This window comes from Ursus maritimus, unplaced genomic scaffold (genome assembly GCF_017311325.1).
Source record: "Ursus maritimus isolate PB19 unplaced genomic scaffold, ASM1731132v1 scaffold_25, whole genome shotgun sequence".
NCBI lineage: Eukaryota > Metazoa > Chordata > Mammalia > Carnivora > Ursidae > Ursus > Ursus maritimus.
Window position 1 is genome coordinate 1,477,285 of NW_024425008.1, and position 27,575 is coordinate 1,504,859.

General features: G+C 59.6%; 3 protein-coding genes across 21 annotated transcripts in view; 1 reads left to right on the plus strand and 2 right to left on the minus strand.

Moving 5' to 3' along the window:
* On the minus strand, positions 1–12,463 carry ZFYVE21 (zinc finger FYVE-type containing 21). 2 transcript variants are annotated; one of them, XM_040641363.1, is made up of 8 exons: positions 12,271–12,463; positions 4,983–5,033; positions 4,387–4,555; positions 3,767–3,842; positions 3,592–3,683; positions 2,953–3,006; positions 772–914; positions 1–621 (listed from the first exon to the last, which is right to left on the minus strand). In XM_040641363.1, the coding sequence occupies exons 1-8, from the start codon at positions 12,406–12,408 to the stop codon at positions 586–588; spliced, it is 759 nt and encodes a 252-aa protein (XP_040497297.1). In that variant the 5' UTR covers positions 12,409–12,463; the 3' UTR covers positions 1–585. The 2 variants fall into 2 exon arrangements, with proteins under 2 accessions (XP_040497297.1, XP_040497299.1); XM_040641365.1 differs by lacking the exon at positions 2,953–3,006 and having other exon boundaries at positions 12,271–12,461.
* The window catches only part of XRCC3 (X-ray repair cross complementing 3), a 17,217-nt gene continuing 966 nt past the window's right edge, over positions 11,325–27,575 (plus strand). Inside the window, exons 1-9 of one of the 12 annotated variants that reach the window (XM_040641355.1) lie at positions 11,325–11,767; positions 13,461–13,513; positions 14,846–14,989; positions 15,785–15,899; positions 16,147–16,379; positions 19,565–19,702; positions 20,035–20,247; positions 24,838–24,992; positions 27,138–27,529. In XM_040641355.1, coding sequence (XP_040497289.1) covers positions 15,826–15,899; positions 16,147–16,379; positions 19,565–19,702; positions 20,035–20,247; positions 24,838–24,992; positions 27,138–27,529 — 1,205 coding nt within the window. In that variant the 5' untranslated portion in view covers positions 11,325–11,767; positions 13,461–13,513; positions 14,846–14,989; positions 15,785–15,825. The other 11 variants (XM_040641360.1, XM_040641352.1, XM_040641362.1 and 8 more) reach the window with 11 other exon arrangements.
* KLC1 (kinesin light chain 1) overlaps positions 25,846–27,575 on the minus strand; it is a 65,234-nt gene continuing 63,504 nt past the window's right edge. For all 7 annotated transcript variants that reach the window (XR_005837583.1, XR_005837582.1, XR_005837581.1 and 4 more), the window contains 2 exons: positions 26,526–26,598; positions 25,846–26,277 (listed from right to left, as the gene is read on the minus strand). Coding sequence is in view for 4 of the 7 variants with exons in the window: in XM_040641344.1 (XP_040497278.1) it covers positions 26,275–26,277; positions 26,526–26,598 (76 nt within the window). In the remaining 3 variants the exon portion in view is untranslated. The remainder of the gene's footprint in view (positions 26,278–26,525; positions 26,599–27,575) is intronic.

Genomic DNA, 27,575 nt, shown 5'->3' on the forward strand with positions numbered 1-27,575 from the left:
TCTAGTTTCAAAATAGGTTTTAATCATAAGCTTTATATACAAATTGTTGTACAAGTATTTTAATAAAGTGAAATAGTAAGTGAAAAGTACAAAAAGCAAAGCTGGCTCCTCCCCCTTAGTGAAGTATCAAAGGTGTATTCGTAGCCCCAGATTAGTGATGCGGGAAGTGGACGGTCTATAAACGGGCCTGGGCAGACCGGAAAGTGGCGTGCTAGAGACAGGCTCCCGGACAGATCAGGCCTGCGTTACCACCGCCCAAATCATCGTGGTGCAAGTGAACACTGAGGTGCCAGAACCTTCTAGTAAACCGGGGCCCCCATAAAAACATGGTTTAAGTTATGCTAAAAATAGTTTAGCAGTAGTGTAAACCTCTCACCTCCAATTAAGAATCAACGAGATAATACAGCAACTCCAAAGCCGCGGCTGTTTGGAGCCGTCCTAAACTGCGTGCTGCACTAGATAAGCAAGCACATCTGTTCCCCAAACACTCAAACTGCATTTCCCAGCACGTGTAGGGTTAGTTGCCTGCGTGCGTGCAGAGGGCAGGCTCCGCGGTTCTGTGCTGACGGTCCATCCTGCGTGGGGTTACTGATCCCGTGACTCGTAGAGGAGCTTGGTGGCCTAGAACGTGATCAGAGAGGGGTGCTTGGTCCTGTGCCTGGTTGGACACCCCCTCCCTGGATGGCAGGGCTTCCTCTGGGAAAGGTGGGCCTGCGCTCAAAGCTGAAGGGCCCAGCCCCCCTGCGCCCCTCCCCGCCTCGGCCCAGGTACCTTGTGCATGGCTGCCAGCCACGCTGTCGCCTGCCTCCTGCTGGCATTTGCATCCTCCCCCGCCATCAGCTTCAGCTGGGTCGTGCCCTCCGCCCCTGGTGCGGAGTACTGCAGGGACATGCCTGTGGCCCGTGCGTTGCCTCCTGGAGGAGGGCGATGAGGTAAGAAGGCCCACGGGGACCCCAAGCACCCAGGATTCCACCTGCCCTCATGTGCTGGAGGCCAGGGTGCCTCCCTCCCACCCCTCACGCTGGTGCAGGAGGCCAGAGGGTGGGGGCCTGTGCCCTGGAGGCCTTCTGGTAGATAACCCCAAATTCACAGGACGGGCAAGGAAGTCTCCTGACCTGGCCCTCCAGGGCCCGGGACGCACTGTACCACATCACTGAGTCAAGTGAGAGAAACACGACTGCAACACCCAGTCCCACGTGGGGACTCCTGCAGTCAGGAAGCCACAACAAGGCCGGCTCCATGCGCATACCAGTGTCGTCGTTCCCCCCCCCCCGCCCCCCCGCCTGCAGCCAGAGCACAGAGCCCGCCTGGAGCACCCGGGCCATCACCCCGGCCTCACCGCCATCCCACTGTTGAGGACTAGGGCCACAGCAGAGGGCCCTGAGGCTGCCAGCAAAGCTCTGCGGAGAACTACCCTCCCGCCCCCCGCACGCGAGTGCGCCTGCAGAGATGCCATGACGCAGAGCGGCCCTCTTAGGCCGGCTCGTCCAGCCACGACTAGTCAGAGACGTCCTTACAGGCCAAGCGTCACGGTGAAGTCCACCTACAGCTTTTCTACTTTGTGACGTCAGGATGAAAACTCCATTTTGAGCAGAAAATGAAGTCCACCTCGTGGAAGATTCCTTCCATCAGACACTAATCTTGGAGTCAAAACTGAGGGCCTGCCTCTCCCCCAGGCCTGTGGACTGTGGGCGGCACCTGCAGACAGCTGAGAGGGCCTGGCCACCATACGATGGCAATGGGAAAGTGCTGCCCCGTTTCAGGCCGGGGAGGCCACCGCAGCTAACCTTTCACGAGCCACGGTCCATCTGTGTGTGTCACCAGCTTGGTCCCTGACCGGGCTCCCTGCAGGAGTGCCCATTCCTACTCGGGGGCACGCCAACCATGGCTCTGCCCACCACCTGCTTTTGTCAGTGAGCTTTAATTGGCACACGGCCGCTTCTACACTTTGTGACAATCCAAGGAGCCGGCAAAGCCGAGAACAGCGACCACCTGGCAGCTCCTCTGACTGCCATCCGCCCAGGGAATTGTGCCGCCCCCGCTGCCCACCCCCAGGAAGACAGGGTTCTGGGCTTTTAAAGGTTCTAGAAAACTTCTGGCAGAACAGGTCTCACTGCACCCCCAAAACTGCCAGAAGGGGGCGTGTGGCACCAGAAGCCCCAGGGCCCTGCCAAGGAAGACGAGGCTTCACCAGGCCAGCTGGGGAGCGGCCTGCTCCCTGCCTGGGAGGGGCTATGGCCAGGTGTGCTCCTGAGCCCCTGGCTCCCTAGCAGGACGTAGACAGGGGCACCTGGGCTGACCCCCCGCTTCTCCACACCCTGCCCTTTGCACCTGGGTGTCTTCAACCCCCCACCTGCCACAGGCAACCAGTGTGGAGCCCGCGTGCACACCCTGTGCCTGGGGCCCAGAGGCAGGGGGATGCTCCCCATCCGGGGGCTCAGACGCAAACGCAGAGCTGGCTGAGGCTCCGGGAGGAGCCCGGCTGTGAAGGCGCAGGAAAGTACTGGAGGGAGACCGCCCACAGCGCCCCGCTGCCCCAGACTCGGCCAGCTCAGGGACAGCAGATGCTGACGCCCCGCTGTGAAATAGTGGGTAAAGCTGCCCCCCTTGGGATTGAGAAACAGAGCAAACTATGTTTCTACCACCAGGGTGTTTTCATTCATTTCATATACCCACGTCTTGTGCCCAACCTCTTTCAAATCATGAAAGAAGTGACTATTTCGGGGCACTTAGGTGGCTCAGTTGGTTAAGCATCTGCCTTTGGCTCAGGTCATGATCCCAGGATCCTGGGAGGGAGCCCCATGTCAGGCTCCCTCTGCCCACCCCCCACGCTTGTGCTGTCTCTCAAACAAAATATTTTTTAAAAAAAGAAGAAGAAGAAGAAGTAACTATTTCAGAGCCGCGGCGCGGCCCCAGCAGGCGGGGGAGCGTGGCGCGTAGCGTGTGGCTGACCTTCCGAGACGGGCTGGCTCCCCAGGAGGCTGGTGTGAGTGTGAGTGTCTTTTTCTACGTCAAGAAGGTAGGCGGGCAGGAGAGGAGACCAACCAAGAGCCAATCAGAAAACAGAAAGCAAAAAGGAATCAGTCACGTGGATTTTCTTCAGCGCGCACTGCACGACACGGAACACAGACTCTACTTCCACGGAAAGACAGCTACTGAAGCACAGATGCTGAGGTGCGAAGACCCAGACTGGGCGAAACGCTCTAGAAGCTCACCAAGGAAATGTAAGGGGATCTCGTTTCCACAGACACCTGACAGGAGCAGAAGGGCTGGTTCCCAATGAGCCACCACTCCAGAGCCTTCCAAGCACATGGGTGATGCCAGCTGCACCGGGAGCTTTATCCTCAGTGTGAGGCCAACAATAGGACAAAAGAGCTTTTCTGTGGCACATTTGGGCAAATTCTCCTTCCTTATTGGACACATTCAGCCCCGTTTACCTGGCGGGTTCCTGAAGACACTTACTAAATACAAGCCCAAGAGGACAACGGACAGGCCTCTCAGAGACCCTGCAACCAGGCTCCGTCCTCCACGCCATGTCGTCCTCCCCAAAGCCGCCCCCCCCGCTGGCACCAAACCGCCTGCTGCACTTACCTCCGGGGGGGAAGCCTTCCGTGAGGATCTGCACGGTCGAAATACGTGCGATTTCAATCTCGTAGTGGCTGTCCCCTTCCAGAAGCAAGTACCTAGGGGACAGAGTGGCCACACCACGTCACTCCAGGGTCGAACTGACAAAGCTGTCCGTGCCGAGCAGCACTCTGCCTCTTACCTCTGATTGTTGGAGAGACGGCAAACCATTGTTTCTGGTTTCTCAGTGTCTCTGAAAGTTACGAGGAAGGTGGCTCCTGGGGACAGAAGAACAAATATGAGGACACAGCAGCTCCTCTCACGCCTCACCCTCCCTGGCCCGGCGAGGCCAGCTCCCAGGGAGACGCCCCCCAGGACAAAGTGACCCCAACCAAGACCAGGGCCGTGGCTGCGCCCGCGGGTCCCCCCAGTAGGGCAGCAAGGCCGTGATGGAGGAAGAGCAGAAGGCGCTGCTGTTGGGAGAGGCTCTGTGCACCCTGAAAGCTCCTAGGAACCTTCCTTCCTTCCCCGAAAGGCCCTGGGGGCTCCAGCCCAAAGACCCGGACCCAAGAGCACAGAGCCCTCCACCCACAGGCTCGGGAGCAGCCAGGGCAGGACCGGAACAGGAGGCCAGCAAACTGGCCCAGGCTGAGAGGCACGGCGCCGGCCCGCCAGGAAGGGCTCGGGCCTCAGGAGCTGCTGGGGAGGCAGACCCTCGTCTGTGAGCGCAGAGAGCCGGCTCACCCCTGCCTCCACGGGAATCCTGAGGAGGTGGGGACAGAGCTCCTGCAGGCCAGCAGGGAGCAGGCGGCCCAGGCTTACCGCTCAGGAGCACTTTGAGCTGCTTGTCGTAGAACTCGGCCTCCTTGTGGGACACGAGGGCGCACTCGGCGCACTGCCGCACCGGGTCCACGAAGCACATGCGCCGCAGCGGCACCTTCTGGCCACAGCACTTGTCACAGAAGCACTTCCCGCATCGGCGGCAGTGGTGCTGCAGACACGGGGGCGGCAGTGAGGGGGCCGAGGACTGGCGCCCCCTCCCCAACTGGACCACCACCCATCTCCTGACACTGGCCCCGCACGGGCTTTTGCCATCGAAGGGATGAGGTCGCCATGAGGACCACGTACACGGCAGGCCGCTCTGCTGCTCCACTCCCTCCCGGCCACTGCACTCTGCGTCCTGCCAGGACACCCGACCTCTTCAGAGGACACCCCTTGGAGGGCAAGACCCACGTGTGTGGCAGCGCCCAGCATGGTCACACGGGTGTGCAAGCTGCACCTGGGCCCCGGGGCCCAGTCACAGTCTGCCCTCCTCAGACAGGTGGCCGCCAGAACAAACAAGGTGCACGACGCCCCCCCCCCCAACCGGAAGTGGCTCGATGCTGGCCTGGGCCCCCCACCCGATGGCCTCAGCTCACCTTTCTGGTGAGAAAATCAAACTTGGCGTCACACTGCATACATCTCGGGCACTAGGAGGAAAGACGACCTAGTGTCAGTATCAGGACCCAGAGCTGAGCGCTGCCAGGACAGCACCCCTCCCGCCCCTTGCAGCCGAGACACCGGAGTGGCCTCCAGCAGGCCGGACACAGTGCGGCAGGCTCGGCCACCAGCTCGGGAGCCCAACAGGCTGGGTGGCCCCCCCGTAGCCACATGCCGGGATGGGGGTGGGGGGGCACCAAGGGCACAGGTGAGGTCAGATGGCATCTCGGGGACACGGGGCACACTCAGGCAGGGGCAGTGGTCAGAGCCCGAATGGCTTCACTGGGGCTGTCCCGGTGCTGGTAGCAAGGATCCGTGTCATGGAAGGACCAGGAGATTGCACAGCGGGAATTCACCTGCAGCGGGCCAGGCCAGGTGAGCACCCAGCTGCACACATGACAGAAAGTGCAGCAAGGAGGCTACGTGGGCGGGGGGGGGGGGGCCACCCACGGAACACGCAGGGCGCCTGCAGCGTGCTTCAGTCTCCAGGCACGCACGGCCACACGCACATCTGCACAGGACGTGAGATAACGTGGGCCCAGTGAGGGTTCAACACGGTTCCTGCCAGGCCTGGAAATGCTCTCGAATGCTCCTCAAAGGAAGGAACCAGAGGGAATGGCAGAGGCCAGGCCGGGGCTCAGGCAGCTGGCCTCACGGCGATGGGCGCCCCAGAAGTGCAGAGACAAGGGTGCTAGGCATCGAGGGAGGCCTCCCTCCCCCAAGCGCTCCCAGAGCCACAGCCCTGCAAGTGGCCCTGCTTCCGGCACCAAGGACAAGGGGCGAACTCAGACCTCCTCGCTAATACAAGCCAAGAGTTGGTTCAGATTTTGCCAGAAGCACCAAAGAGCTGTCCCGGCAGGGAAGCTGCTCCTGGACCCAAATGGAGTTTCAGCCCAACTTGGTGAGAGGGAAACTGCCCCTGGACCCAAATGGAGTTTCAGCCCAACTTGGTGACAGGGAAACTGCCCCCCCATCCCAGGCAGGGAGGAGAACTTCTGATCAGGACCCGGTTCAGGGGACAGCCAGTCCTGCCCAGCTGGGCCTTCCCTCGTCCCCATCGACCTTCTTCCCTCTGGTCAGCCAGAGACACACTCGTCCCGCAGGAGCAGCTGGGGCACCGGCCAACCCGCGCCGCCCCCAGGCTCAGTTCCACCCACATGCTGGCTGACCTCCCCCCCTTCTCTGCGCATCCCCCTCTGGGCCTCGGCCTCCCCCAAGGCAGCCTCAGGCTGGTGCACACGGACCCCATGAGTCAGGCAAGCAGGTAGCCCTGAAGAGATTCGAGGTAGGTGCCAAGTGCCCACTACTCTGTGTTGGTCCAAAGCAGAGTCCAGGGGTGCTGGCACCCTGCAGATGCTCCTGGAGTGTGAGCTGGCTACTCACAGCGCCATTGCTTCCGCCATCCCCTGCCACTGCCTCTCCCTTCTATGAGTTCTGCAACGCTGCTTGTGTTTGGCACTTGGGCCTCTGCACTGTGGCAGGGCCCCAGGCTGTGTGTGACCCCCGGCAGTGCCAGCCACAGAATCCACTGGAGAAAGCCTCCACCAAGGGTGAGGCCAGTGCACACGGGAAAGCCTGCCTGCGCCCCGGCTCCGCGCCTCCTGGGGCTTCTCGTGCTGCCCCTCCCGCCCCCTCTCCCTCTCCACCAACAAAGGCGGTCTTCATCTCCCGCTTACTGTAAGGCTGGGGTGTTTGGGTAAGCTGAATGACCAACTTTTAAACCAAAGACCCATCCAGAATTTAAAACGTGCTCCCTTAACAATGTAAATGATACGGAAGTTTCTTACTCTAAATAAGCAACGAAGGGATTCAGAAAACTGACAGTTTTAAACAAGGTAATTTGCTGATTATGTAACAGAAAAGACACTTTTAAAATTATCAACAAAGCAATTTAATCTAAAGAGAATGAAATAAAGAAAGCAACAGGCAAAGAGACCAAAGTAAAAATACAGCCAAAGAACAGAGACCCTGCCTGAGAAACTGTCCCCAAAGCAAACACGACAGGCACAAGCCCACCCCGCAGCCGTAAGACGGGAACTAGACCGAGTGACTCCCGAAGGCCCGGGGCCACAGACGAGGCCGCACAGCCCAGAAACCAGGTGCACACTGTGCCTGAGACCCCTGCACGCCTGGGCCTGCGTGATCCCTGCCGGGGTGCGAGGGGGCTGAGGCTCCAACACACAGGATCTCCAGGGCCCATGGAGTCAGGACAGGCCCACCATGAGGGACCGTGAGTTCGGTGAGGGAGGGTCCCACAAGCGGTGCGTGTGCACAGGGCCGGTCTGCTGCCGCGGCCTCTGCACAGGCTGCTCGGCAGACAGGGGCTGCCCACCTGGGGCCCCTGGGGACTTACTCGAGGACAGGAGGCTCCAGCCTAGCCTCTCGGGGGCCCACACTCACCCCACGGACCTCTCGCCCTGCGGACAGGGCGGAGGAAGCTGGTGGCAAGGGGTGGGGTCTGAAGGTGCGCTGGCACCGCGGAGGATGGGGCGGCCGGGGCAGGAAGTTCCAGGCCCGCACACACCCCCCGGGCCTTCGACTCCCGGCTGGCTCAGCAGCCCCGCCGTGGACGTGGGAGCTGAGACCGGCCCGGCCACAGAACAGAAGCGCCGCGGGAATTCCAAGCTCCCCCTGACCTGCGGCTGAGAGAGTCTGCCAACCACTGCCCGACCCTCACACAAGGAGCCCCCAAAGGTGCCCTGGCAACTCCAGAACCAGCCCCAGCCCCAAAGGACAGCTGACGGAGGGTCTCCCCTCAACATCAAAGTCAGAAAATACAGGGTTTAAAGGAGTCTCAGAAAAGGTTACTGTAAAAGAAGAGCCAGAGGATGCCTGCCCACGCTCCCCTGGGGCTGGGGGACCGTCATGCTCCACACCCCAGGACACCCCCCCCCCGACAGCGCTCCCTGGCTGGCTGGCGACAGACCCCTCGGACCCTCACACATCACCGTGTGTTCCTCAGATGCAAACATCCCGAAAATAAAATTTAAAGGTATTTGTATTAATGTATCTTTATTGAAAGATAATCCTTTCTAGGGGTGCCTGGCTGACTCAGTAGGAAGAGCTGGGATCGAGCCCCACATCAGGCTCTTCCGCTGTGAGCCTGCTTCTTCCTCTCCCACTCCCCCTGCTGTGTTCCCTCTCTCGCTGGCTGTCTCTCTGTCACATAAATAAATAAAAAAAAATCTTAAAAAAAAAAAAAAATAAAATAAAATCTTTAATTAAAAAAAAAGATAATTCCTTCTAAAGAGTAAAAGCATAACTCCTAAAATATAAACTGACCCGTTCTAAGATTTAACTGCTTAATTAACGAGGGAACGAGCGAACTGCTAAAAACCCCCGCTCAGGGGCGCCTGGGTGGCTTAGTCATTAAGCTTCTGCCTTCACCCAGGGCATAATCCCAGGGTCGAGTCCCGCATCGGGCTCCCTGCACCGCTGGGAGCCTGCTTCTTCCTCTCCCACTCCCCCTATTTGTGTTCCCTCTCTCTGTCAAATAAAAAAAATAAAATCTTAAAAAAAAGAAAAAAAACTCTCAAAAGGTTGGAGGGACACATGAGGCCACGACCCACACTCAGGGGCCCTCTACCGTGGTGTTTCCATCAGCGCCTGCCAAAGGCAGAGGGGTCCTGGGCGTGCAAGGGAGGGCGCCCCCTGGGGTCCTGGAGAGCAAGTGTGAACACCCCCCCAACTTTGTGCTGGGAAAGTTTCTGCAGCGAACCCCCTGCCATGTGACTTAGATGATTCAGTTGTCCCCGATCACCCGTGACAAGGCTGGACACGGACCCCAAATTCATTCCTTTCTTCACCCCGTTCTTGACTGGCTGACCTGAAAAGAATGCCCGTTAACCTCACTTGGTCGAACTGGAGTCAAGCTTCTCTCCATCCTTCAGGCCCATAGATGACGACCCACCCTCAGCCTGAGACAGGCTGACTGGGGGTGACGCATCCCCTGATGTCAGGTCAGACTACCTGCGCCTCCACGTGCGCCTCCACGTGCGCCTCCGCCTGCACCAGAGCCTTCCCCTCCCACCATCTGTTCTCGTCCAGCCGGGGTTCCTCCCCCCATAAAGCAAGCCTGTTCCCACCTGGCCTCAGAGACGCTGACAGACCCCGAGGTCCCCCTCCCGTAGCAGCAGCTCCTTCCGTGGCCGGCAATGACCCCATCCAATATGATCTCTCCTAGCTCAGGATTTGGTTTTTATCTGACATACTTGTGTCCTCCTCCCCAGTTCTGTGTCTATAGAGTGAGTATCCAAGTGTCAAAATAACAGCACAGAGCCGCCATCATTATTGGTTACACCCAGTGCTGAAGATGGGAAGGCAGGGTGCAAGATGCAGGGTATTTAAGGGTAAAACTCAGCATCTCCATCTGCTTGTGACAAGTCCCTCCAGCCGCATGCCCAGTGAGCCCACCGCAAGCCCACTCCCCACCATCGTTCACACGACCCCAAGACCACTGCCAGGCTTCCTGTGAACTTGCCCAGCTCCAGCCTCCATCCACGTCCCACCACCGCCTCCCGAGGCCCACAAGCCCCTAGGGAGGCAGACCACATGCTCCATTTCGCGGGAACCCCTCTGGGAAGCAGAGGGCTACAGACCATCTCTCTGTGCATGCACCCAAACACACCACCCCCCCAAATTCTCAACACTTTTAAGGGATGTCCCTGCAGGCCCAAGCTAGCAACCTGGCACAGGGTCAGGCAGCTTAGTAAGCACACGACAGATGTGGATTGGGCTGGCCTCAGGGTGACCCAGCGGAAAACAGTCACGATGACACTTGGAGGACCACCCACAAACTAACTGGCAAACAGCAAGAAGTGGGTGGCAGCGGAGGGTCTATGGGACACCCTCCCACCACATCTACCGAATTCTAATTCCCCTCCCCCATTCCAAACCACCACAAATAAACAAACCTGTTCCTCACCACCGGCATCACACGCTTGAGTCTCCCCTACACAGAAGGTCCCGGGGTCCCAGGAGTGCCCCGACAGCACGCAGCGGGGGGCAGCGGGGGCGTCCCTTCCGCGGGCCAGGCGCAGGCTAGTGGCGGAGGAACTGCCGCCACACCCTTCCCCAGGGCTTCCAGAGGCTCCTGGCCACACCGCTCCATGCCAAGTTTCTTTTCCTCCAGAACACTCTCTGCTAAGTTCTGGACTCTTGGACTATGCCCCAGATTTCAAACTCTACTGACAAGTCCGCCTGCAGCGGCCCCCCCACCCCCACCCCCACCCTCCCTGGAAGGCCTCCAGGGCCTGCCCTGGCTCTTCCATCACCAGCGATAATCCTGACAAATGGGGGTAAGGGGCGCTCTGGAGCGACGCCCGCCACTTTCAGCTTGGGAACGAATCTCGGGCTGAAGGAGGGACACCTTCCGGATGCCAGCATTTCCACCCAGCTGCACTCCGTTCGAGTTCCAGACCCCTCTCACTGCTTCATGGTCAGTAGTGGCCACAAGGCAGGAGAACACAGGCCTGTCTTCAGGAAACTCCACACTGGGGGAGAGGGAGCCAGGGGTACAGCAGTTACCCCAGCAGCTAACCCAGTGCGGCCGCCCGCAGTGCTTCCATCCAGACTGCGAGCTCTCGAAGCCCAGCCACAGGGTCCCTGAGCGGCGGGGGGCCTATCAGTGCTGTTAGAATTCGAGCGGGGTCGGTCAGGGACAAAACGTCTCCAGCGGCTACCGGTGGAGAACCATGATGGAAAAATGCTGCCCCCACTCCCTCACCTCCGTGACACATGGGTGACCACTCAGTGATCTGGCCACAGATGATGTGCCCACAGGTGCAGAGTTGGGGTGCCAGGGGTCACGGCCACCCCTCCCCCAATGAGGAAGCGAGCACCTCGCCCGTCTGCATGTTCAGTCACCTGCCTGTCCTCACCTCGAGCTGTGCTACTTTGACTTGTCCGACTGCAGGAACTTGCACCCAGGCTCCTCAATACGCCCGTAAGGGACTCTGTGACACGTACTCACGCATGACAACCACAGACACGACACTTTTATCTTTCCACAGCACTAACCAAGGAGGCCCTGTGAGCAAAGGTACATGCTGTGCAGAGCGGGAGCACCAAGGGTAAAACTGCAGAAAAGAAGAGCTCACACAGAGCAACAAGGGACCGAGGCCGGTCGGCCTGGCCACTGACCTCCAGGCTGGCCCCTCCTCCCCGCTGCCCTGCACCCGCGCCCCTCCCCAGCTTCTGGGCGCTGGCCCTCCTCCCACACCAGAACCTGATTTCACTCCTCCGCTGAAACCCAGCGGCGCAACAGTGATTCTCAGGGAGGGAGGGTGGCTAATCAGGCACAGGGGGCGCTTGTCACTTAAAGCACTTCCAACAATCATGGGATGATTTCTTTCAGACGGTTTGGATTTACAGGAGTGCATGGACTTCTGTCCCCTGGCCTCCGGGAACAGAACTGTTGGCTTATGGACACAGAAGGGCCTTCAGAAGGTGCCGCACCCACCCGCCAACAGGGACAGCTCAGCGCCTCCCCAGCCTCACCCCTCCTGCCACAGCTGCTCCTGCCTCTCCAAACAGGTGCGGTCCCCCAGCCAGGACGCCCTCCTCACTGCCCATCCGGAGCCTCCTGCTCACACCCAGCCTTCCGCTCGCACCGCGCAAGGACCCCCCAGAGCGCGCGGGGGCCTCTCCGCCGCTCCCCCCACGGGGCAGGGGCTCCACTCAGCAGCTCAACCAATGGAAGTGGAATTCCCACACGAGCTCGCAGGTGGGCAAAGCCCGGACCGAGCGGGAGGGCCTGTCCGTGCGGGGCGCACTTGGCGCGGGAGTGGGCGAGCCTGGGCGCCCCGAGAGGGAACCAGGCAGAGGGCACGGTGCCCAAGGCCCCGGAAGGGCTGGAGCGTGGGCGGCGGGAGCCCGGGGTACCGAGGGCAGCTGTGAGGGGCCCCGAAAGGGCAGCAAGAGCCAGACGAAGCTGTTTGGGGTACAGGGTCCCTAACGGGGGTCCCGGGCGCGGATGGGGGTCCCGGGATCCCGGGGCAAGGACGGGGGGCCCTCGGCCTCAGACGGAGGTCCCGGGACGCTAACGGGAGTCCCGGGGCGCAGACAAGGGATCTCAGGAGAACGGGGCACGTATGCGGGCCCTCGGGCTCGGAAGGGGATCCCGGGGCGCGGACAAGGGTGCCAGAAGTCCCGGGACGCGGACCGGGGGTCTCCGGAGAGCGGGGCGTGGAGGGGGGGGCGGGAAGCTGGCGGGCAGCGGCGACCTACCTCCTTGTCCGGGACCCACTGCGGCTCCTCCAGGCCGAAGGGGCTGCCAAAGGCGCGGTGCTCGGGCACCATGCGCAGGCCGCTCGGGGAGCGCACCAGCTTCTTGGCGTCGCGACGCGCGGCCACCTCAGACGACATGACGCCGCCTCAGCTCTCGCCAGCCGCCCGGACCCTCGCCCCGCCAAGAGCCCCGCCCCGCCCGCGTGGATGACAGGGGCTGCGTCCAATCGCCACGCCCGGCTCGGAGCGCGGGCCAATCGGCGCTCGGGCTCCGCCCCACCGCTGCGCTCTTCAATCCGCGCAAGGGCACCTCCCCGGCCGCCCTGCTGTAGGTAACCAATCGGCAGTGAGGACGCGCCCAGGAACGCCCCGCCCCCTGGGGACGATTGAGACTTTGGATTGGTCAGTTAGTCTGGGACGTAGCGCCGCTTCCTCTCTCATTGGCACATCCGGTGAGGGACGCCCGGGTCTCATTGGAAGGGGAGGCTGCGAGGGGCGGGGCAGAGCCAGGCGGCGAACTGAGCGCGCGCGGGGTGTGAGTGGCCGGCCCGCGGGGGCGCGGCGAGGGGTTTGCGCGCGGCGAAGGGGCTGGCGGGGTCGCGGGTTGTCCACACAATTGAAGCCCGCGGGCGGGCGGGCGGAGGGGACAGCCAGAGTCCAGGTCCTGGCGGGGTCCTGGCAGCTCGGGAGCCGGGGTGCGGAGGCCTGTCCTGGGGGCTGCCACCGCTGAGACCCGAGCAGGCCGCCGAGCTGCAGGGCCAGTTAGGGTCACGGCGGCAGTCTGGGGGCCTCGGCGTGAAAGGCGAACGAGGGCCGCACGACGGTGGGGCGTTCCGAGGTGGGGGGCGGGGCCCAGGTGGGCCGCGGTGGAGACGCGGCGCGTGGCGGGGGAGCAGGTGCGCTCCGACGTCACGTGGGTCTGCTGCAGTCGCTGGCGGGAATGGGGCAAGGCGGTGCAGGGCCTGGGAAGGGGTCCCCAGAGAGGGCAGGGTCCTGAGAAGGGCCGCGGACCCAGGAGTCCAGGCCAGGCGGTTCCGGAGACCCCGTAGTGGCGGCCGGGCAAGGCCGCCCAGGTCACCGGGGTGACCTGGGCTCATCGCCAGCAGCCGCGGGATGAAACGGACTGCACACCCCCGGCAGGCCAGCCTCTGGATGACCGAGACTGAACAGTCTGTTGCATTTGTTAACAGGCGCTGGGGACTTAGAGCACCTGGCCTGGACCTGGATCCCATCTGAGGTCGCAGTAAGTGGCTGTGTGCATCCCTTCCTGGTCAGCAAGCGGAGGTGGCAGTCTTGCTGAGGACTGAGGGAGGCGGTGATGTGTGAAGTGTGCTTAGAACAGTCCTGAGAGTGCACTGTGTGTCTGAGAAACGTGGGCATTACCCCCGCTGACTTCAGCGCTCCATCAGTGGAGCTGCACCATCTTGCCTGAATTTGGCTTTGAACTTGGCAAGAGAAAGTGGCCTTGGATCCCTGGGAGATTCTGCAGGCCCTCTCCTCCCCACTTAAGAGGGCTCCGCCCTGCCCTCTGGCATGCTTGCGGCTGGTGCCGCCCAACCTGCAGTGGAAGTCCGCCCAACCTGCAGTGCAAGTGGATTGGGTTTGAAAGGTCTCTAGTCATCCCCCCATAATTCCTTTTCACAAATTCATTAAACCTATTTGACATGTGAGTCTCGCTGCCCAGAGTGGAGGTGGGCCAGTCCGTCTGGAGCTCCGAGCTTTCCGCGTGGTGTGGGTTAGCTGGCGGGCTCCTCAGGGCTGCGGCCCAAGTGAGTGTCCTGAAGCTGGAGAGAGCGAGTCCCCCCAAGAAGGCTCCGGACTTCACTCTGGCAGGACTGCTTCAAAGTCACATCCGTCCTAATGGTTCATGCAGACATGGGTTCTCTCTGGTAGCTCTGTCCCACTCACCCAGTGGCACGCGATGGTCACTGTCCCCTGTGAACAGTAACTGAAACGCTCCAGGAAGCCCCCTGGTGCAGCTCCGTCTGTGCACAGCCGTCTCCCTGTCGGAGAAGCACAGGGCCCAGAGGGTGGATGGCTGACTCACACGCCTACCCCTCAGGGGGGCGCGGGGCAGGGCATCCACCTGGGGGCTGTCCGTCCAGCCCCTGGGCCAGTGTCTGGTTTACGGCGGCTCCGTTCGCCGTCACTCCGCTTCCCGATGCTCTGTTCTTCCATCACGTAAACTTGAGGCGCTGTGCTCACACGGCTTGATTTCAGGCCCTGTGTCTGGCTGCTCCTCAGGGTCCGAGTTTGTATCCAGGGACCTCCTGGAGGCAGTAGCCTCCTGCCAGCCTCCTGGGCTCACACCCACAGCCTGGGCATCCTCCGCTAGAACCTCCCTTACCAGCCATCCCTCTTCACAATCTGGACCCCAGCCCAGCCTGTCGGCTGCGTGTCACAGCAAGGCACGCCCCTGGGGCTTTCCACAGGTCTAGGGGAAGGACACACACACACACACTTTCTCCAGAATTTGAAAACAGCAGGCTTGGTATTTGGTCCAGGTGTTCTGTTGACCTGGGGGTGGCTCTGGGTGGTGCCTTCCTGGGTCACCTCTTCCCGTTCTTGTCCTCAGGGCTCCTGAAGCTGATCTCCCTGCCGAGCCAGGAAGGTGCACTACAGCTCCTTTGACAACTTACTACTTTTCCTGGAGATGATGTTCTCTTTCTTAATTGCTTTCTGTCTTCAGGAATCTAACCTCACAACTTCCATACACTCGGTACCTTTTGGAGCTGGTCACAGTCCCCATCGCCTCTCCCTGTGTGTACCTGGCCCTGGGGCCCTGCGTTCAGGCACCTCTTTCTGGCTGAGACCCAACCATCCTTCTCCGGTTTGCGGTCCTGGTGGCCACCGGGGGGCCGGGGCCTCTGCGTGTATCCTCTTCAGCATCGGCAGCCCTGACCTGGGCGCGCCTGCTGCAGGCAGATATGGGACCAGAGCATGCGCTCCTTCCTGCAGCAACTGTCATAGTCACATGGTGTGGTCACGTCTGGGTGGCAGGGTCTGCAGCTACCCCAAACTGGTACTGTCAGTTCTGGGTGCCAGACCTGCTTTCCTGACCAGCCTGTGAATGTGACAGCATGAGTGACCTGGGTCTTGAAGCTCCAAAATCAACCTGATGTTGTCCACATCAGGAACTCTCTAAGCGCTGCAGGGGCAGGTGAACTTCCCCTCAGTGGAGGCCTCGGACGCTGACACTAGGTTCAGCCTGTGCGGCTGCGGGCCTTGCTGTTCCTACCACCCTGCTGCACTCTCGGCCTTGCTGATCGGGGGGGCTTGCTTCTGGGTGACCCTGGGCTGAGTGGGGCAGCCCGCAAAGGTGGGGTGGGGCTTCTGTCCCGCAGCATTTAGGGCTCGGGCCATGGAAGGGCTGCTGGCCAGGGGACGGGTGGGGGCTGCAGGGCAAGGCCGGGACAGTCTCCACTGTCCTCCGCTGAAACAGCTTGGTTGTTGTGGAGGTTCCAACTCGAAGCATCCTGCAAGATTGAAAACTCACTTTTCCCATTCTTCCCAGACCCTCCATGGAGACACGCTTAGGGGAGACTAAACTGGAGAATGCAGAAGACGCTTCATTCCCGCGAGCCCAGTGCGCATGATCTCCAGCTGTCTGTGTCATCCTCACCAAAGAGGTGGGTCAAGGCAGGGTGCTCACCTGGACACCAGGTCCCCGGGCCAGAACTCAGGGTGGGAGCACTTTCTGCAGGGGATGGAATGGGTCTGCCATGTGTGGCATTGACCTTTAGAATGCGGGTGACCTGGGGACACTTCTTCAAACACATCAATCTGTGGATTGGAATCCATGGTTTCTGAGTTATCAAATGGCTGCTCTAACAGAAGCATTGCCTTAGACTTACCTCGGTGGTTTTTCTGGTACAGTGAAGTCTCTCCTCCAGCCTCGGGGCTGACGGTGAACCCCGGTCTCAAAGGGGACTGCACACCCAGGCCACCATCACTCTGCTATGCTCGGCTCCTGGGCGGTTTGCGGGGACAGCAAGCGCATTGGAATTTGCATCCCTGGGAAGTTACTCATCTTTGTGGTCAACCTGCTGAAGAAATGGATTTGGATCAGTTGGACCTGAATCCCAGAATTATTGCTGCAGTTAAGAAAGGTATATTTACTGATGTCTGGATCAAGTAGGTATGTGAAATATACGGATGTACGTATACACAGTGCACGTAAAACAAGTTAACAGGATTGGTGGTCCAAGTCCCCCCTTCCTCAAGACAACCAATCCTGATTAGTGACCGATGATAGACTATGCTGCAGGTTTCTTGGTTGGGGGCGCGCGTGTGTGTGTGTGTGTGTGTGTGTGTTTTTCACTGAGGGCTTTTATAAAGTAAATTTTATTTTCATCAAAGATAATACATGTTTATTGTCTAAAAAGTGAAATGGAACTACTTACACCACTTACAAGTCTTTTATCAATTCTTTTTGTATTTATATCTGGGTTTTTAAATAATGTGCTTATGTTGCTGTGTTCAATTTCTCAACGTACAGGGATTACTCACAGAGTGCATGTTACAGGGGTGAGGACTGGCTTGCTTGTGCCCCTACTTCCTCCACTCCTCCCCCCCAGTTGGAACACAGTTTGGGCCGTTAGGGCTTTGACTGGAGTCATAATGACTGCTGCTGAACTGGGATAGGGCCTTGACTGGAGTCATAATGACCGCTGCTGAACTGGGATAGGGCCTTGACTGGAGTCATAATGACCGCTGCTGAACTGGGATAGGGCTTTGACTGGAGTCATAATGACCGCTGCTGAACTGGGATAGGGCCTTGACTGGAGTCATAATGACCGCTGCTGAACTGGGATAGGGCTTTGACTGGAGTCATAATGACCGCTGCTGAACTGGGATAGGGCCTTGACTGGAGTCATAATGATTGCTGCTGAACTGGGATAGGGCTTTGACTGGAGTCATAATGACCGCTGCTGAACTGGGATAGGGCCTTGACTGGAGTCATAATGATTTTGCTGCTGAACTGGGATAGGGCTTTGACTGGAGTCATAATGACCGCTGCTGAACTGGGATAGGGCCTTGACTGGAGTCATAATGACTGCTGCTGAACTGGGATAGGGCTTTGACTGGAGTCATAATGACCGCTGCTGAACTGGGATAGGGCCTTGACTGGAGTCATAATGATTTTGCTGCTGAACTGGGATAGGGCTTTGACTGGAGTCATAATGCCCGCTGCTGAACTGGGATAGGGCCTTGACTGGAGTCATAATGATTTTGCTGCTGAACTGGGGTAGGGCTTTGACTGGAGTCATAATGACCGCTGCTGAACTGGGATAGGGCCTTGACTGGAGTCATAATGATTTTGCTGCTGAACTGGGGTAGGGCTTTGACTGGAGTCATAATGCCCGCTGCTGAACTGGGATAGGGCCTTGACTGGAGTCATAATGATTTTGCTGCTGAACTGGGGTAGGGCTTTGACTGGAGTCATAATGCCCGCTGCTGAACTGGGATAGGGCCTTGACTGGAGTCATAATGATTTTGCTGCTGAACTGGGATAGGGCTTTGACTGGAGTCATAATGACCGCTGCTGAACTGGGATAGGGCCTTGACTGGAGTCATAATGATTTTGCTGCTGAACTGGGATAGGGCTTTGACTGGAGTCATAATGACCGCTGCTGAACTGGGATAGGGCTTTGACTGGAGTCATAATGATTTTGCTGCTGAACTGGGATAGGGCTTTGACTGGAGTCATAATGACCGCTGCTGAACTGGGATAGGGCCTTGACTGGAGTCATAATGATTTTGCTGCTGAACTGGGATAGGGCTTTGACTGGAGTCATAATGACCGCTGCTGAACTGGGATAGGGCTTTGACTGGAGTCATAATGATTTTGCTGCTGAACTGGGATAGGGCTTTGACTGGAGTCATAATGACCGCTGCTGAACTGGGATAGGGCTTTGACTGGAGTCATAATGACCGCTGCTGAACTGGGATAGGGCTTTGACTGGAGTCATAATGATTTTGCTGCTGAACTGGGAGCTTAAGATTGTTTCCTTTCTTGTACCATCTTTGTTATTTTTCCCCAAAGTTGTTAGTTGCTTCCTTTTTTCCAATGCTGTGTTTTGTGTATGTCTCACGGACTTTTCCCACATTGTCCAGTATGTCCATCAAGTACCAGTCCTCATTTTTAAATGCTCTCAAAGGGTAGGACAGCTCACCCATTCTGTTTGTCTCCTGATGCGTCCACCCCTGGCTACCCCGCACCAGCTGGCATCCTGGGACTCCCTTCCATCTCCCCTGTCTCCTGGGGCATTTGTTGGGGAAGCTTCAACAGTAGGATGCTTGTTGTTCATATAACATAGAATCCTAAGTACACGTGGGGGCTGGTGCAGCAACATGGTGATTTCCTCCACCGGTGCAGAGTCTTGTGGTCCTGCTCCTTCATCCTTGGCTCTTGGTTTTTTCAAAGCCCATCAGTCATTTTGCTTTCTTTTCCCTTTCATTCAGTCTGTCCATACGTCTTCACTGGAGCATTCAGTGCATACATATTTAAGGTAGTTCCTGAACGTGTGGGGTTAACTCTGCCTTATTATGCTGAGCTATTTTTCTTATTTCTTTTTGTGGTGGTTTCCCATTTTTGGTTTCTTCTGGATTGGTTGGATATATTTTTAGCATATTTTTTTCTTTCTACTGGTTTGAAAGTAATGCATTTATTCAAGCCCAAAATTAATTTATTCACTCTCCTCCCCAAATACCAGACCTTTTGGACACATTAACTCTGTAACCCTTCCTACCCAGCTGTTGCCCACTGGCATTGTAACCCTCTTGTGTTCTTTGCTGTTTGTCCCACTGGCCATCCTGCCATCCCCATCATGCCAGCGGTCTGATACAGTGGACACTTTTTTGGAACCTGGCTCAGCTTTCCTTCCTGCATCTTCCCTCACGCGTGGTCCTCACCCTGCCCTGGGATCATCCTCTAGCCCTGCCTTGCGTGTAGGCCTGCCCGGCCACAGAAACCGCCTTTCTTAGATGTTTCCGGGATGGGGAACTGGGTGGCAGCCACTGCTCCAGGCACCTCGGAGAGGGCCCTCCTCATCTCTGGCTCCTGCTGCTACAGCTGTAGGTGGGGCTCCCCCAGGCCCCTTCCCTCCTCCTTGTTGTCATCACACTCTACCCAGGGGCTCCCAGAGCCTCAGGGAGTGGATGGATCGGGCCCCTGCCCACTGGGTCCCTGGAATTGGAAGACAGTATTCCTGAAAACACCTATTGTCGTTGCTATGTTGCCTTGTGTTACTGTAGTTTGAACTTGTTCCGTAATTTATTTGTATAATTTCAGCCAAATTGAAATCAATAAAGGAGGTTTTGCATTTTTCGGGACCAGACTTGCAGAGACTGACCAGCCTCTCCAGCCTTGACGTGCAGCACTTGCTGAGAACGGCCTCCTCACAGGTGCGGGGAAGCAGCGTCTTCACAGGTAGGCACGGAGAGTGTCTGCTCTGCCCTGGTGCATGGGGAGGAACGAGTGCAGGGCTGGGTCACAGCATCAGGATGGGGACCTCCCAAGCCAACGAGAGAACCACGGGGGTCCCCGCTCCGAGAGTCAGCTCTTGGGCCAAGGGGTGCGAGAAGCAGGGGTGAGTTGGCCGTCAGAGCCCAGAGCCCACAGGTGCCCACAGAGCACTGCAGCCAGGTGAAGCTTCCCAGCACTGACCGCCTCCTCCCTGCCCACTGGCACCGCATCCACCCACGCGACCGAGGTCACCTGTTCTCCCATCGCACGGTGCCTAACACCCCCTGCGTTCCCAGCGCTGCATCTGTACCAGCAGAAGCAGAGGTTCCCCGAGCAGCATCAGCGCCTGAGCCTGGGCTGCCCCGTGCTTGACGGGCTTCTCCGCGGCGGCCTGCCCCTGGACGGCCTCACCGAGCTGGCCGGCCACAGCTCCGCCGGGAAGACCCAGCTGGCGCTGCAGCTCTGCCTGACTGTGCAGTTCCCACGGCAGCACGGAGGCCTGGGGGCCGGTGAGTGGCTGCCTCCTACGGCGCGGGCAGAGTTGGGGTGGGGGCATCCTGCCCAGGAGTTCCCGGGGGCCCGGCAGTGCTGAGGGCCGTACGCCACGGAGCCTGCGCCAGGTGTACCGCTGGGGTCTTCCCCAGTTCCCGTCCTTCTCTTCACATCTGCTGTCGATTCTGCCCCAGAGGGAGAGGGGCCTCCGAGAGCCGCCAGTGCCGCGGGAGCCGCCCGCTCACCTGGCCCTGCCACCTCGGGCTGAGCGAAGTCCCCTAGTGGGCTGTGGGCCTGGCCCAAGGGTTCCTGCAGCCTCATTCACACACGCTCATGCCACCAGCCCGCACACACACGCTCATGCACACACACCACCAGCCCGCACACACGCTCACACACACACGCTCATGCACACACACCACCAGCCCGCACACACACTCTCACACACACACGCTCATGCACACACACCACCAGCCCGCACACACACGCTCACACACACACGCTCATGCACACACACACCACCAGCCCGCACACACACGCTGATATGCTCATGCACACACACCACCAGGCCGCACACACACACTCACACATACACGCACTCATGCACACACACCACCAGCCTGCACACACACACTCATGCACACACACTCATGCACACACACCACCAGGCCGCACACACACGCACTCATGCACACACACCACCAGCCTGCCAGCCATTTGGTCCAGAGGCAGAAACCCAGGGCAAGCAGTATTTCGCTTTTCTGCTTCCAGGGAAGGAGCGTGCAGGCTGGAGCCCCTGGTGGCGGGGTCGGGCGGGCCTCTGTTGAGTGGCAGGGGCTGGGCCTCTTGCATTGCTTTGTGTGCGTGTGACATTTGCACAGGCTACACGGTAGAGAGACTTTTGGCTGCCTATGTAGGTCTCTCAAGCATTCAAAATCTAAATTGTTTTATTGGACATGAGGTAACTGGGGTGCACGTGACGTTGCTGGGTAGCTGCTTCGCTGCCGGACGCTCGGCGGTCTCTCCTTGCTCCTGGGCTGCCCACGAGCTGGCGGCACCTCCCAGCTCACGTGCTCACCCCGCTGCCCAGACAGGCTGGGCCACGTGGCGGGCTGGGGACACAGCCGGGGCCAAACCTCCTGCCCCGGGGACACGCACTGCTGAACACGTGTAGGTCCCTGTGGTCGCAGGGCACGGGCAGCAGGGGGCTCGGTCTGCGTGGCTCCTGTGAACCGCTAGCATCTGGCGCCTGCCGGCTCTGCTGGCCATGGGCAGGGGCTCCTGACCACGTGCGGCAGTTCCTCCCACCAGAGGTGGCGTTTGTGTGTCTCTCTCGCCCCTGCGTCTCTGGGCAAGGGTGCAGCTTGGGAGGGCCTGAGGGGCAGGCACCTGGCACTGGTGCTGGGTGGATGGACTTGGCCTTGGAAGCAGGTCCTCCGTTTACCCCACGAGAGAGCCGCGGTGATACCAGACTTGGGTTTGCTCAGAAATGAGCTGGGAGCCCCCCATGCTCACCAGTGCATCCACGGGGCCCGGTGGGGGCTGTGCCCGAGACAGACTGGGTGTGGAGTGCAGGGCTGGCCGTCAGTCTTGATCCTAAAGCTCTCCCAGCCCGGGCTCCTTCACTCCACCAGCCTGCGACATTCTGGCCCAGCTGGGTTCCCTGCGGACCCGTTTTCTCCTGGACAGGTCACACAGGCAGTTACCGTTGGCTTCTGTGTCCAGGCTGGGTCTGTCCTCAGTGCGGGCCTGACGTGGGGGAGCGGGAAGGGCACCGCGAGGGTGTGTCCTTGGAGCTGCCTGGTCCCACCCCTCCTGGCGCCAGACACCCTGAAAACGTCCCACAGCAGAGCCTGTTTCCCCCATCCCAAGACACGGCAGCCAAGCGTGTCCCCTGAGCTGCAAGCACGCTGGCTTGAACCCCAGCCTGAGGTGGCCTTGCCCCATGGCAAAGCCTGCCTTGTCCACTGCTGGTCTGGGGGGTCTCATTCCACCCCGTCCACCGCTGCCACGCCACCCAGGGCCTCCTGGTGACAGCCATGTCACTCGCATGGGCTGCGCTGGAGACTGGAGGCCTGTGCTTCCAGCTGTGCCTGCCTCCTACACGGAGCCCCCACGTCTGCCAGACAGAAGCAAGGACGCCAAGAACGAGGAGCTGCTGGGCGTGAGGCTATGGGGAGCTGAGCTGTGGGTGGCCAAGGAGGCTGTGGGGGCCGTCTGTCGGACGCCGGGCCATGGGCCGGCCACACAGGCTGCAGCCCCAGGGAAAGGACGCACTGTGACCATCACAGTGGCACAGGGGACCCGGAGAGAGCCGGGCAGGTGTCTCAGGCGTGTCCCCTGAAATGGCCCTGAGGTTACCATGACATTAAATGTTAGTCCAAGATGCCCACTTTCCTGACAAAATAACTCCTTTAACCCAGTGAGATCTGAAAGCCCTAATTTTGAAAAGGATGGTGAAGACACTCTGGACTGACTTTGAATCTTGCACTTAACACGGAGCCCCCTCTCTCCCTGGCCCGCCACCGTCTGCTGGGGCTACCCCGGAGAAGGCACCGTGGCCTGTGGCAGGTGGGGGCAGTGCAGCGAGTCCCGTGCCTCTCCCAGCCACACGCCCAGGGGGGTGAAGGGCCTTTGGGGCTGCACACACAGACCAGGTTCCACTCTGAACCTTCCGTCCAGCCCGCTCTCCCCAATAGGCCAGCACGGTCACTTGAAGCTGCCCTGGGGCAGACGGGGTCAGGGGCTCAGCCGTGTCTCCAGGCAGCATTTCCCCTGAGGGACGATCTGGAATGTGTCCAGGAAGGTTAGGGACATGCTGATGGTCAGGTGCTCGCTACAGACAGACTTGGTGCTTCTCGTTCCACCACACATCCGTGTCTAAGTTTGAAATTCTGCCGAAACACAATTACATCAAAGTTAAAAGGCGCAAACGGGGTGCGTGCGCATACGTGGTGTGCGTCCTTTGGCTCGTCCTGGTTCCCCTGCCCAAGGCTGTGCAGTGACCGATGCAGGGGAGGGACACAAAGGTCCGCTGGGGGTCCTGGCGGTCCTGGGGCCACAGCCAGGGCTCCAGCAGAACACAGGCCATTTCTTTTTAAAAAATTGAGTTGTAGTTCACATACCATAAAATTTTCAATGTATAATTCAGTGCTTTTTAGTGCATTCACAAAGCCATGCTTCCATCACTACTGCCTAATTCTAGAACATTTCATGGGCCCTCCCCACTGCCCACTGCCAGCCCCGGCTCTGCTTCCTGCTCCGGGGACTTGCCTATTCTGGGCATCTCGCCAGGTGGGATCCTATGTCTCGAGCTCTCTTCCCTCGAGGCATGATGTTTGCAAGGTTCGTTGTGTCAGAACACGTGTCGTACTTCATTCCCTCTTACGACTGAACGATACTCTGTTGTGTGTCCAGAGCACATTTGTTCACCCATCCACCCTGTCCATGTGACGTGGCTTCCACCTCGTGGCTTTTGTGGACAGTGCTGCTCTGAGCGCCGGCATACATGGCTCTCGTGAGCGTGCGCACGCCCAGACCACGGGGTCCCGTGCAAGTGCCATGTCCAAGTGGGTGAGGGACTGCCCGATGGCGTGCCACCGCCCTCAGTGTGCTGTCCTTGCCGATGCTGGACTTTCTGATTTGAGCCACCGTTGTGGGTGGGGGGTGGCGTCCCACAGAGGATTTGATTTGCATTTCCGGGCGACTGACAATGTTCGGCATCTCCTCTTGGGCCTGTCGACCATCTGCACGTCTCCTGTGGAGAAAGTTCTGTTCAGATCCTTTGCCCGGTTTCTGATTTGCGTTGTCTTTTGTGGTTGAATTGTAAGAACTGTTGAAGTGATGTGGGTGCTAGACTCTTCCCAGATACGGAATTCACAGTATTTTCTCCTCTGTGTGGGTTGTCTTTTCATTTTCTTGATGGTACCGTGTTGATCAAGTCCAGTTTCTCTCTCTGCCTTTGCTCACTGGTGCTATTTGTGTCACATCTGAGAATCTAGTGCTGAATCCAAAGTCACGAAGGTTTCCCTGTGTCTTCTTCGGAGTTCGGTGCGTGCTGGCAGCGTCCATGCAGGCTGTGAAACCAGGGCCTGACCCCGTTCTCTGGCTTGCAGTGACCCAGCTGTCCTAGTGGCATTTGTTGGAGAGACCATTCTTTCTCTCGAACTGTCCAGGGACCTTGGTTGAAAATTAGTTGCCACAAACGGTTTATTTCGGATGGCCCCTGGTTCTTTCTGGCTGTAGACTCGAGGTCCGCTCTCTGGTACAGGGATCCAGGCCCTGGCCGGGCTGTTGCCCCTACGTGTCCAGGCTTCTGGGGACACGTGGCCCACTGTTTGCCCACTGGCTTTTTCAGTCACACAAAGACGGCTGTCACCGTGCAGCCCCAGATGGCGGGGGAGCCTTGAGAGTAGAGCCTTGGAACTCTGCACTCGTAGAGCCTCTGAGGGAGTGTCCCCGTGTGCACAGGATGGGGACTGCCCAAAGCCTAGGCCCTGATGACCCCACTCACTTCCACTCGAGACAGGCCAGGGGCAGGCCCGTGGGGTGGCATCTGGTCAGCAAGGGGCAGAGTGTCTGAAAGGAGGCACCCTTTTCCTTCCCAGGGGCCGTGTACATCTGCACGGAAGACGTCTTCCCCAACCTGCGTCTGCAGCAGCTCATCGCTCAGCAGCGGCACCTGCGGACAGACGTTCCGGGAGACGTGGTCGACAGGATAAAATTTGGCAACCAGATCTTCATCGAGCACGTGGCCGATGTGGTGAGTGTCTCTCTGGCCTTGAGTTCCAAGGGGACCGGTGGGCAGAGCCACAAACGAGACCCCGGGCCACCCCCAGTACCTGTCAGCATAGAGGCACGTGCCCGTGCATGCACGCCACGCGTTCAGATCCACACGATCCAGTACCTGAAATTCAAGTCGGACCAGGCATCCTCTAGGACTTGCTACCCCCACCCACAAGGAGTGGGGGGAGGCGGCCCTGCAGGCACAAGGATGCCCAGCATGCCACCTCCTGTCCCTGGCCAGCCTGCAGTGCCCACTGCCCAGGAGACAGGACCTGCTGTCCAGGCCAGCCGTCCCAGCCAGAGCAGTCTGTGTTGGGTTTTACTTCTGCCTCTGACGGAGCCCCCCCAACCTGGCCAGGGCCTAGCAGGCCCCCAGCCCCAACAAGCCTCTCAGGTGGCTGAGTGCCACCTGGCCACAACTCTCGGGACAGATCTGGAAGCATCACCAAGTGACAGGTCCCTGCCTGTGGACGGATCACAGTGGCAGGAGCGCTCAGGGAGAGGGCAAAGGGCTGGGAGCTCAGAGCAGGTCCAGCAGGCAGGGGGAGCGGTGCTGGCGGCCTGACCAGCTTCCAACGTAGTCCGTTATTTGGTGGAGGGATGAGTAAGAATGGGAAGGATGGCAAGGAAAGGTGGGGAGTTAGAATAAACCAGTACGCCAAAAAAAAGCAAGGCCTCTGCATAGGGTGGGGCCTCCCCACGAAGCCCGGCTTCCCGAGCACACCACTCCCCCCAGCACCCCCAGACGTCAGCTCTGGCTGGGCGGAGCCCCCAGATTCCAGTGGGCCTTCCCCCGTTTAAGGATTGTTATAAATATTGCAAGGAAAGGATAAGGCATATAAACTTTTAATTTTTAAAAAATTTACAATAAAACATATCACACACAGCTTGGGGAAGTAACACGGTAAGCTGTGGCACACGGTGCCTGCAGCCACGGCCTCTTCCACGGAGAGTCAGGACGCAGATGGCCCACGGGTCTCCCCGGAACCGCGGCCCAGGAGGGAGGCCGCGCCCACCCCATCATCCTGTAGGGGCCGAGCGTGGCCATGGCTTGGCAAGCAACACGCATCCCAACGAGCAGTGTGGTTATTAGTAGGACAGTGTGTTCCGTGGCACGGGGACACAGAAGACGAGGTTAGTGCTGCAGGCTCCTAGCTCCAGGGCCCTCCAGCCTCGGTGGCCGTCCCCTGGCTGTCACAGGGCTGGCTCTGGCTGCGAACAAGCAGCAGCATCCTGGGTCTTCCAGGCTGGGTGTGGCTTCACTGCAAGAGAAGACCATGGTCAGGGCCAGGGCCGCCAAGACCCATGGTGCCCTCTCTAAGTATGGTTCCAAAAACAGCTCTGGGGGCAGAAGGCTTCCACCCTGTTGCCCAGTGTCCCTGAGGCCGGGGGAGGCTGGCGGTGCCAGTAGGGCAGGGGATGGGCTGGAGCACGGGCAGCGCAGCCCCCACCTGCCCAGCCCCCAGGAGCCCCACAGCCTCCAGTGGAGGGAAGCGGGGGTAGGACTCACATTACTGCTGGCATCCTCGAGGCCACTGCTGCTGCTGTCATTTTCCACAAAAAGAGGCTCTACTGGAGACGCCCTAGAGACAGAAGCACAGAATGGGGTTTCACTCAGGGTGGGACACCCAGTGTGTGGTCACGCAGCACTGGGGCCTAAGTCCAAGCTGGCAGGGCAGATGGCTCCAAGGGGCAGGCCTGAGGCCCCGGAGGATGGGCAGGGCTGGTGGGGGGGGGCCATCTGCACCCGGCCCCCTGCTTGGGCACAGCCCGGGGTCTCCACAGTTGAGGCGGCCCCACCCCACTACATCCCTCCTCCCTCCTCCACTGGGGGTCACTGGGCAGGGGGCAGGGCCACCCCTACACCCGCCTGGCAGGAGTGTGGCCCCCAGGACCGTGGTGCTAACAAGTCGGCCTTCCGGGGTGGCTGCGTCCAAGGTCAGTGCCTGGCACGGGTCCACGGAAGGAGAAAGGCCTGGTCACGGTGATGGCCCTGAGGGGTGCTGGCCCCACCAGGGACTTGAGAAGTACAAGGGGACGGATGCAAGGGGTCTCTCGGCGCAGGGCGGAAGGGGAGACGCCAGTGGCACAGGCAGTGACACCATCTCCCCTCGGCTTCTAGGACACCCTGCTGGAGTGTGTGAGCAAGAAGGTGCCCATGCTGCTGTCTCGGGGGATGGCCCGTTTGGTGGTCATCGACTCCGTGGCCGCCCCATTCCGCTGCGAGTTTGACGGCCCGGCTGCGATCCCCAGGGCCAGGCGTCTGCAGGCGCTGGGGGCCGCCCTGCGCCGGCTGAGCTGCAGCTTCCGGAGCCCGGTGCTGTGCATCAACCAGGTGGGTCCCCCGCAGACGGCAGCGGGCCTCAGCTTCTATTTTAGGAAGAGGCTCGGGGAGGGCAGGACCCGTCATGCCAGGGTGGGAGCAGTGCGGTCCTCGCTGCAGCTGACCCCAGTCTCCGTGTTCCAGGTGACCGAGGCCGCAGAGGAGCAGGACGCAGTGCCTGGGCCACAGGGGTGAGCAGGGCAGGAGGACGGTGCAGGTCGGGGGGGGGGGGGGGGG

What these genes read in the sequence shown, in the direction of transcription:
- ZFYVE21 (XM_040641363.1), bottom strand. Translation starts at nt 12,408, where the DNA reads ATGTCGTCTGAGGTGGCCGCGCGTCGCGACGCCAAGAAGCTGGTGCGC. An exon ending in TTGATTTTCTCACCAGAAAG is followed by an intron (nt 4,556 to 4,982) that starts GTGAGCTGAGGC and finishes CCGTGTCTGCAG; the next exon opens with CACCACTGCCGCCGATGCGG. An exon ending in GGAAGGCTTCCCCCCCGGAG is followed by an intron (nt 3,007 to 3,591) that starts GTAAGTGCAGCA and finishes TTCTTGACGTAG; the next exon opens with AAAAAGACACTCACACTCAC.